This window comes from Chiloscyllium plagiosum, unplaced genomic scaffold, assembly GCF_037043375.1.
Source record: "Chiloscyllium plagiosum isolate Xiang-an unplaced genomic scaffold, Cpla_swu_hap1 HiC_scaffold_8, whole genome shotgun sequence".
In the NCBI taxonomy this organism is placed as follows: Eukaryota; Metazoa; Chordata; class Chondrichthyes; order Orectolobiformes; family Hemiscylliidae; genus Chiloscyllium; species Chiloscyllium plagiosum.
The window spans coordinates 97,088,515-97,099,299 of NW_028270146.1; the positions used below are offsets into that span (position 1 = coordinate 97,088,515).

A 10,785-nucleotide genomic window follows, 5' to 3' on the forward strand; every position below is an offset into this window, starting at 1 on the left:
CCAATTTTACAATGTATTGAATATATGAATTGCACTGTCCTGCCTCTCGAGATAATAATCTGTTGACTTCACAGTCTCACCGCCCTTGATAAGCTTCTACCTTCTTGCTTATTAAGAACCTATTGACATCTGGATTAAAAAAAAATTAAAGAAGCTTTCTTCCTCCACCTTTTGAGGAAGAGATCTTCTGAGGGAAAAATGCCTCATCTCTGTCTTAAACTGTGACCCCTAGTTCTAGATTTTCCCACAAGAGGAAAAATCCTTTCCAAAAACACACTGCCAAGTCACCTCAAGATCTTGTACATTTCAATCTGACTTGTTTAAACATCAGTACACACAAAGTAGCATGTCTAACCTTTCCTCACAGTACAACATTCCAGGAACTAGTGAAGTAAAATTTCTCCATTGCATTTACATCCTTCCATAAATAATGAGACCAATACCTGTACTCCAGATGTGGTCTCACTGACACTATAAATAACTGAATCATAAAGTCCCTACTTTTGGAATAAATTCACCTTGTAATAAATAGTTTAAAAAATCATTAGCTTCCTAATCATTTGCTGTACCTACATACTAACAATTTGTGATTTATGCTGAAGAACACTAAGAACACTGAGCAATCACTCACCATTTATATATGCTTCTGCCAAAATGGCCAATTTCACATTTTCCCTCCCAGTCCATTTAGCAGATCTTTGCCCAGTGATTTAACCTTCATATACAGTAATTCCTTTTCACTTCCTTATGGCCTCTTATTTAATGACTAGTCTTTGTGTACTCAACATACCTTCAGTCTCTTCATCCAAACCGTTTGTATTAATTGTAAAACATTGAGACCCTAGCACTGATCCCATGGTACAGTAATCAATACATCATGTCAACCAGAAAATATAACCCATGTGTTAGTCTTTGTTTCCTGTTAGCTAGCCAATCTTATATCAATGCCAATATGCTCCCCTTGCACACAATATGCTTTGTTTTTCAATAGACTTTTCATGTTGCATCTTATGAAACATCTCTGGAAATCTAAGTACTGTATATCCATCAGTTCCCCTTTATCTACATGTAACTTCCTCATGATTTCCCTTTTATGAAACCATGGTGACTCGGTTTGATTACCTTGAACTTTTTTTGAAGTATCCAGCTTTAAAGTCATTAATTATAGCTTCTAACATTTTCTCCATAAGCTAACTGGCCTGTACATTCCTTTTCTTTGTCTTTTTTCTTTTTTTGAATAAAGGAATTATATTTGTTATTTTTCAGCCTAATGGAACATTCTTTATAACTAAGGATTTTTCAAAAATTGAAATCAATATATCACCTATTTCACTAGCTACTCTTTTTAAGATCCAAGGATGAAATTCCATCAGGCTCCGGGCACAAACTGTTTGCTCCTACAATTTACTTTGTACCACTTCCATGGTGATTTTAATTTTCTTGATTTCTCCTCTCCCATCAATTTCTTGATATTACTCTGTTTCTGGGATGTTACTTGTATCCTGCTGGGAGGACTGATGCAGAATAACTGCTCAATTCATCTTCTGTCACTTTATTTTCCATTAAATATTAATTAATTCATCACCAATGTCCTCTTCAACTGTCTCCTCCCTGTGGCTGAGGAAGTCCTCCCAGAATTTCAGTTTGGTTTTCAGCCATGAAGGGGCACAACGGACATGATTCTCATCACACGACGAGAATGGCAAAAAGATCCTTGCCATGTACACAGACTTGACAAAAGCCTTTATCACAATCAATTTGGAAGCATTATAGAGACTCCTTCTCCGTTTTGGTTGCACTGTGAAGTTTGTCACCATCCTTTGTCTGCTCCATGATGACACAGAAGTCATAATAATGACAAATGTCTCCAATACCTAGCTATTTCCTGTTTGGACCAGTGTCAAGCAGGACTGGGTCATTGCCCCAAGACTGTTCTCAATTTACCTCGCTTCAACATTGCACTTCACTGCTAACATAGTCCCGCTGGAATGGAGCTAACTTACAGAACCAGTGAAAAATTATTCAATTTCTGCCACCTTAAAGCTAAAACTAAAATCACCCCAACCAGTGTCATTGACCTGCAATACGCAGCTGATGCTTGCGTACGTGCAATCTCAGAGGATGTACTCCAGAACACCTTTACGGAGGTATACAAGAGCATGAGTCTCACCCTGAACATCCATAAGATTGTAGGTCTTCCACCAATCTGGCCTGGTATTGTGGAGCGAGCCCCAGATCATCATGGTTCACGGGGAGGTTTTAGAGAATGTTGATCACTTCCAATACCTAGGGAGTGTCCTCTTGGCCAAAGCAACTATTGACAAAAGAATCCAGTACCACCTCCAGTGTGCTAGCGCAGCCTTCAGCTGCCTGAGGAAAAGGGTATTCAAGGACAACCACATCAGATTTGAAACCAAGCTCATGGTTTACAGAGCTGTGGTGCTTCCTATATGGCTCTAAAACAAGGACTGTCTACAGCAGACACCTCAAGGCATGTGTAAGATCCTGTGAATCCGTTGGAAGAAAGACACACCAACACCAGCATCCTTGACCAGGCCAATTCCCCCAGCATCAAGGCACTGATCATCCTTGATCAGCTACGATGGGCTGGGTGCATCATCCACATGACCATGAGACTCCCCAAGCAGATGCTCTACTTCAAACCTCCAGGGGGACAAAAGAAGCACTTCAGTGATACCCTCAAGGCTTCACTGGTGATGTGCAGCATTTCCACAGACACCCAGGAATTACTGGCCTGAGACCATCCAAAGTGGAGGAGAAGCATCTGAAGGCACCTTGCCATCAGAAAAAAGCTGAAGGCAGGCAATAACAGTGTAAAGAGCGCGCTGCCGCAGCAACGCCTCTGCAACCCTTCCTGCGACCTCTTTTGCCCCAAGTGTAACAGAACCTGTGGAAACAGCATCGGTCTATAAAGCCACCTAAAGACTCACTATGAGAGTGGAAGAGAGTCATCTTCATCTGCGAGGGACTGCCAGTGATGATAATTGATTTCTCAGATCCCCTTTCTATAGAACCAATGCTGACTTTAGCTCTTTGCTTTTCTAAATATCTATAGAAACTCAGTATCTGGTTTAATATTTCTAACCAGCTTTCCTTTTTATTCTAACTTTCCCCTTATTACATTTTTTGCATGGTTTTACATTCTGCCTTCTGTCCATCTTTGTATAATGATATGTTTTTGCTTTAAATGTGATGATACCTGTAATTTTGTTAGTTAATCAAGAATGATGGATCTTCCCCTTGGAATTTTTCTTTTACATTGGGGTGTATCTATTTTGGAGAAAGTGAGGACTGCAGATGCTGGAGATCAGAGCTGAAAAATATGTTGCTGGAAAAGCGCAGCAGGTCAGGCAGCATCAAAAGAGCATAAGCCCTTCTTCAGACGTCAATTCTCCTGCTCATTTGATGCTGCCTGACCTGCTGCGCTTTTCCAGCAACACATTTTTCAGTGTATCTATTTTGTGTAAGCTGAAATTTCATCGCCAACTGTAACAAAGCCGGTAGGAAACATGAAGCAGTTCAAATGTGCACATTGAATTCCCACAGACCGCAAATGTGGTAACGATCAAATCAGCTTTTTTTGAGGTTGAGGGATACATATTGGCCAGGATACCATGGAAAACAGCCCGCTGTTGTTCAAAATATATCGCCGTAAAATCATTTAATCCCTTTGAGAGGGCAAACGGGGCTCTCCTTTAACTTCTCATCCCAAAGACAGCACCTCCAACTGCGTTACACTCAGCACAGTAGCCCTAATTGCGACTGGAACCCGGGCAATTCTAACTCAAAGAGGGGAAAATGATGCCTTGTCATTTAAAACAAAAAACAAGCCAGTGAACTACTGAAGCAATTCTGCGTTGGTGTAAGGGCCAGCTTTCTGTCCGGCGTTAAGACAATGCCATGGCATTCATTTGAAGAAGGGTGCCTGCACAATACTTACCCCTCACTTGGCATGGGAAAAAAAAATCTGTCCACGATCGGTGTAGTTTGCGCCTGTACATCGCAAGTACTTATCTGGATATGAAATGCGAGTTCTTTCTGACAAAAATTTCCCAGAACGAACTCCAGCGGAGTTAAGAGATGAATTCATTAATGCTATCCCGCGGCTCCAATTGCAGTTTATTTCTTGCGGAATATATTTACCCGAACGTGGTAATTTCTCATTTTCTAAGGTCCGCTTGCTGGACCGTCACCGATATTACGGCGTTAAAGAGGGGAGGGGAGGGGGATGACTCTGCTGCGGGTGTGGTTTCTTTAAAGGGGAGGAGACGTCCTCCCATTCCGGGGGATCAGAACCGAAGATGATCGCGCTGATGTTGGGGAGAAAGGGGAGTCTGCCGGATCTTCCAACCCCGGAGCCGTTTTGTTCCCATTGGTTTGACATCACGTAACAGGATGGAGTGAAGACAGTTGGAAAGGGAGGGCAATATGCGGGTCCTCGCACTCTTTATAAACGGGAACCCCCACCTCCCCCCTCCCCTTCTCTCTGAGTTATCAAAACCTCAGCGCTTCAGAGCAGTACATTGACCGGCAGCTCCTTTAAGCCCTGGGGCAGGACAGTCCCTGCAAGAGCCAAGGCCACGAAACTGCAAGCAGCAAGGTGACCAGGAGTGGAAAGGGGGGAAAAAAAGTTCAACTCCGTTTCAACACGAGGGTTGGCATCGAGAAGAAAGTTTGGGGGGAGAACAAGCAGCAGCAGGAAGAAGAAGAAAAAGAAGAAGAATGGGGATGAGGAGGTGAAAGGAAACCATCTCTGGAGAACTTGGAAGCGCAAAGGTCGGCTCGGTGTGTTGAGTTTGGGATCTGAGTACAAGGAGCCCAGCGAGAGACACTTTCCAAGGTCAGGGTGTAAAGAGACAGAGAGAGGGGGAAGGAAATCCTCGCTTCCATGGATGTTGCCCTGGGGTTGAGTGAGGGCGGCTGGAGGCTACAGGTGCAGCCCGCCCTGTGGCTCTCCCTGCTGCTGCTGCTGCTCTCCCTGGAGGCGTGCCGCTGGCTGCGGGACTGGAGGAGGAGCGGGGCTGGGCGCAGGAGCCTGCCGGGGCCCTTCCCGTGGCCGCTGGTGGGCAATGCCCTGCAGCTGGGCGACTCGCCGCACCTGACCTTCGCCCGCATGGCGCGGCGCTACGGCGACCTCTTCCAGATCCGCCTGGGGCGCCGCCGCGTGGTGGTGCTGAACGGCGAGGCGACCATCCGCCGGGCGCTGGTGCAGCGCAGCGCGCAGTTCGCCGGGCGGCCGGACTTCGCCTCGTTCCGCCTGGTATCGGGCGGCAGGAGCCTGGCCTTCGGCCGCTACAGCGAGCAGTGGCGGCTGCACCGGCGCCTGGCGCAGAGCACGCTGCGGGCTTTCTGCGGGGACGGGGGCGCGGGCCTGCTGGAGCAGTGCGTGTCGAGCGAGGCGTGCCGCCTGATCGAGGCCTTCCTGAGGCTGGGGCCGGCCGGGCGGCCCTTCGAGCCGGCCGCGGAGCTGGCGGCCGCCGCCGCCAACGTCATGTGCTCGCTGTGCTTCGGCCGGCGCTGCGCGGACGACGACCGCGAGTTCCGGCGGCTGCTGGGCCTGAGCGAGCGCTTCGGCCGCGCGGTGGGCGCCGGCAGCCTGCTCGACGTCATGCCGTGGCTGCGCGCCTTCCCGAACCCGGTGCGCGCGCTCTCCCGCGACTTCGAGCGCCTCAACCGCGACTTCTACCGCTTCGTCGGCCGGCAGGTCGCCCGCGGCCGCGCCACCTACCGGCCCGGAGTCCGCCGGCACATGAGCGACGCCCTGATGGCGGCGGTGGGGCGCTGCATGCCGGGAAACGGCGGGAACGCCCAGCCGCGCGACGAGGGCGAGGCGCAGGGGCCCGGGCGGTTAGGCCTCGAGCCCGAGTACGTGGAGAGCTCGGTCAGCGACCTGCTGGGGGCCGCCCAGGACACCACCTCGGCCGCCCTGAGCTGGATCCTCTTCCACCTGGTGCGCCTGCCGGGCCTGCAGAGCCGCCTGGGCCAGGAGCTGGACCGCGTGGTGGGCCGGGAGCGGCTGCCCCGCGCCGACGACCGGAGCCGCCTGCCGTCGCTCGAGGCGTTCATCTACGAGACGCTGCGCTACAGCAGCTTCGTGCCGCTGACCATCCCGCACGCGACCACGGCGCCGGTCGAGCTGGACGGCTACCGGCTGCCCGCCGACACCGTGGTCTTCGTCAACCAGTGGTCGGTCAACCACGACCGCCGCAAGTGGGCGGAGCCCGGCGCCTTCGAGCCGTCCCGCTTCCTCCGCCGCGACGGCAGCCTGGACCGCGAGCTGGCCGCCAGCGTGATGCTGTTCTCGGCGGGCAAGCGGCGCTGCCTGGGCGAGCAGCTCTCCAAGACGCAGCTGTTCCTCTTCACCGCCATCCTGCTGCACCAGTGCGCCTTCCGGGCCAACCCGGCCGAGCCGCTGGGCGCCGGATGCACCTCCGGGCTGACCATCCGCCCGCGGGCCTTCACCCTGTCGGTCACACTGAGGGACAAGCAGCGGGGCATCGTCTCCCCGGCGTGAAGCTGCTGGGCGGCCTGTTTTCCCCCACCCACAACCCCTCACCCCCCCCACCCACAACCCCTCACCCCCCACACACACTCTCACCCCACCCACAACCCCTCACCCCCCCCCCACACACACACACACCCTCAACCCCCACACCCCCTCACCCCCCCACACACACCCTCACCCCCCCCACACACAACCCCTCACCCCACACACACCCACCCACAACCCTTCACCCCCCACACACATCCACCCTCACCCCCACACACACACACCAAGCAATGAACGGATACCAGCTCCTGCTAGCCCCTATCTCCACACACCCCACCCACTCCCACAAACACACAGACACTTTACACCCACATCCACCCAGCAAGGAACAGATACCAGCTCCTTCTGTTAACCCCCATCCACGCGCACACACACCAAGCAATGAACGGATGCCACTCACACTCCACAAGCACACTCTGCCCCACACACACACACCTTCTGCTCAACCCCCCCCACCCCTCAAGCATACACGCATCCACCAAGCAATGAACAGGTACCACCTCATTCTGCTAACTCCATTCCCCCCCCCCTCCTCAACATCCTCCAGTGAATGAAACATCAGAAATTTGCTGGCAAGGACTCAGCAGGTCCTGCACCAACCCTCAAGACAACTCGAGGGTTAACTTTTCGGGTTGAATGGCCCTTCCTCACAACAGGATGAACAGCACCAGGATGTCGCGTTCTGTGCCGTCCTTCCTCTGTATTCTTGGGATCGGCCGGGAGGGTGTTGTATTTTAGTTCAGTTGTATTTTACAAAACTATATTTCTTCAAATATGATGTGTTGAACTGGGTGGACAAAGTTAAAAATCACACACCAGGTTATAGTCCAAAAGTTTTCTTTGGAACTCTATGCTTTTGGAAGCACAAGCTGCTCCTTCGTCAGGTAGCTAGTGGGGCAGGATCATAGGACATAGAATTTATAGTAAATGATCAAAGTATTGAATGGTTTAATACATCACATCAATTGTATGAGACCTGATCCTGCCCCACTAGCTACCTGATGAAGGAGCTGATCTCTGAAAACATGTACTTCCAAATAAACCTGTTGAACTATAACCTGATGTTGTTTGATTTTTAACTTTTTTCTTCAAATAGACATTCAAAACTGTTGCTTAAGCATGCAAGCTGGACTGCACTGAGATTTGAACTGTGATCAAGCTCTGCTGGAAAGGACAACATCTTTTACAATTACAAAAGCTTCCTGCTTGGTGTGAATATTCAAAAGCTTTGAGAAACTCCAGTGATTTTTTAAAATTTATGTTCCATCTGTCTGAGTTGTGAGACTGACGATAGCGAACAAGTGTAGATGTATTGGGGACCTCTGTGTTGGCTAATGTTTTAATTTGCATTCACACTGGATGAAGAGTCTTCTCTGAACTTCATGCTAAATTTTTAAGCAGTCTCTTGGTGATCCCACTGCACTGTCATTGATACCCTATGAAAAAAAAGTTTTGTCTTAGACATTTCACCGAGTGCCACTGGTAGTTAATGGCCAGTAAGAAGAACTCCCAGTTTGTAGAGTAGCGAAATGAGGAATCCAGTTCTGCCTGTATGCTTCTAACCTGTAATGTGGTGTGGTGTGGGGTGGTGTGGTGTGGGGTGGGGGGGTGGGGGGGGTGTCACTCTGGCCAACACAGCAATCTAGAATCAGATAAAACCAAACTACAGCTATCAGCACCACAGCTTGTTAACATATATACACATTATATACTACAATAGAAATATGGAAGTTGAAGTATATTCAGAAAAAATAGAAAGCTCGGTGCACAATGAAGAGACAATCTTTTTGATGCTAAACTTTTATTATAATACAATTCTGAAAGTAGACTGCACTTCAAAATTGAGCCTGTTTTGCTCATCTATATTTTACTATTGTGACAGACATGTTGTGCGTTCCTGGCTTTTTCTGGTGTTGACACATATATAAATGTAGGCGCAGACACAATCTCCATTGCTGTGATGTGCCTGACTCCCATTGAATGCTGTGAAGTCAATGTAACTCAAAATTAACTCATGATTAAGATGTGAAGTTGAGGAAGGTGTCATTAGATTGTGTATTAATCTTTCTTTTCCACCAGCAAACCTGGTTAATTCGAAGTTTGCCTCATGCAATCTGTATTTAGTTTCAGTGTCTGTTTAAATACTGTAACAGATTGATGATACACACTATGTATGCGTTTCATATAACTGTCACTGTACATGACTACTGCTGTAAATTATTCTGCTAATTCATGCATATACTGTGGATGCTAATAACACAATTTCTGTCACAATCCTAGAAGTGTCTCTTTGTGTGTTTGCTTATCGTGAAAGGGTTTTTGTAGCAAATAGTGAGGCTTTCAAATCTTTTATGTCATTGGTAAAGATCAGTAACTTTCCCTCGTAAATTTGTTGGGTCCTCAAATTGGTAGATTATTGGATCCGAGCACAGTCCTCACTGTGTTCCTGAATCGTTCGATTCCTGCTCAATTGGCCCATCCCAATTCAGTGATAGTGTTGGTGTGACTATTAGCTTGCGGAAATTGGTCAGAATTTCTGACTTCAGTTCCTATGCCTTGCTCTCTGCTCGTTTATGTTAATTTGTTGTGAGAACTGAATTTAAGTCTGCTGTGTCCAAATTGTCAGACAAGCCCCCTTCCCCATTTTCAACGTTTGTATGTGACGAGTAACTCGTTCTTGCGGTGATACTGACCCAATCTCTGGGCTAGAAGCTCTAGTTTCAAGTCCCACTTCAGGGCTTGGCGCCAATGGAAAGTGTGTCATATACGGCCGAACAAGTTGATTGTCGATGCGTAAGTCATCCAGGTTCCCCGGTCAGTCAGAACATACTGCATTATTACAGCTTCTCCTCCGCACCCGTGTTGGGTTCCACATGCGAGTTATTGTCGTCAGAAAGTGTCAGCGTGAGGAACTGCCACCCTGTACAGATAAGGTGGAAAAGGCCCCGTGGAACAGTGTCTCTGAAACAGCCAGTGTTTCTGTACAGCAGGGGAGAAAGCCAAGGTGGAACTGTCAGCCCCAGTAGTTATTTGTTGTCATTGCAAATGTGACGCGGTATGTCTGTAGGTGCGATCTCCTTACGTGCCACCTTCTTAGCAAGCATCAAACTGAACGGAAGCAGCCGCTCAACAGCCACTAAGTGCACCTGTGTTTTCCTCCTTGAGTTGTCCAGGCTAATCCCACTCACCTTTGATTGCACCTGCTTCATTTTGAGTGTGGAGCACCTCCAAAACATTTGCCAAAATTCCTTACCCTCACCGACGCCAAACGCACGCACATCCTCTTTAATCCTTTCTGTGAGTAACGCGTGGACTAGCGGAAGCAATCTGTCCTGATTTACCAGATCGTTTAGCTCTTCAAGATGTGGAAGGCCTGGGAAGAATAACCGTAGCCTTTACCATGTCGAGAAAATCTGGCATTGTCAAACATCCCTTCACGTCATCAATCCCTGGAGAGAACTGGCCTGCACGTTCTCGACAGCTTTAACGCTGTATAAAGTTGCAAACGGAGACTGACCAAACTTTTGCGTAAATACTGTAATAACACTTCTGAAGAAACGTTAGCTGTTTTCTTCCCACAGATGCAGCCAGGCCTGCTGAGTTTCTCTAGCAATTTATATTTTTGTATCTATAATTACTCCTTTCCGTTGCACAATACGGAACAGCCTTTTGTGTTTTTTTTTGGCTTCTCCTTTTATGAAAATCCACACGTAAAAAGTGAACTTCCTTTCCTTTATCTTATCAGTTATGTTTATTTTTGAATCCAGAAGTGCTCTTATACAACCAAACGGTTGTTGTCTACCACCAAATCATCCGTAGTGTATTTTATTTCATCAGTTAATTACCACTAATAAATCTCCAATGTTTTCCAATTAATTACTTTAAGCGCTAGGCCCGTTGAGTACATGAGTTTGCTAATAGTTCATAACTTCTCGTCTTCGGTTACTTTCGCAATTTACTGTAATCTCAATTTGTCACCTGCAAATTTCCTGGTACGGTATTCGAGTTCCAACATGTGGAATATTCAGATATAGATACATTTCATTTAATTGATATATCAACATTTCAGATCTGCAACTACTGATTCTGACAGCGACATTATTCTCAGGGGACGTGTAAAATTTCTGCAGTGCCTGTTCTTTGTTCCAGTCACGACACAATTCAGTGGAGGATTTGAGTTATTGCTGTGCGAATCTCTCTCAGACAGCAAGTTA

The 10,785-nt window shown here is 47.9% G+C and overlaps 1 protein-coding gene across 1 annotated transcript; it reads left to right on the plus strand.

Annotated features, from left to right (window-relative positions):
* The first annotated feature begins 4,307 nt into the window (after window positions 1-4,307).
* On the plus strand, window positions 4,308-6,659 carry LOC122553842 (cytochrome P450 1B1). The gene has a single exon (XM_043698246.2). The coding sequence runs from the start codon at window positions 4,910-4,912 to the stop codon at window positions 6,533-6,535; it is 1,626 nt and encodes a 541-aa protein (XP_043554181.2). The 5' UTR covers window positions 4,308-4,909; the 3' UTR covers window positions 6,536-6,659.
* The last annotated feature ends 4,126 nt before the right edge of the window (window positions 6,660-10,785 follow it).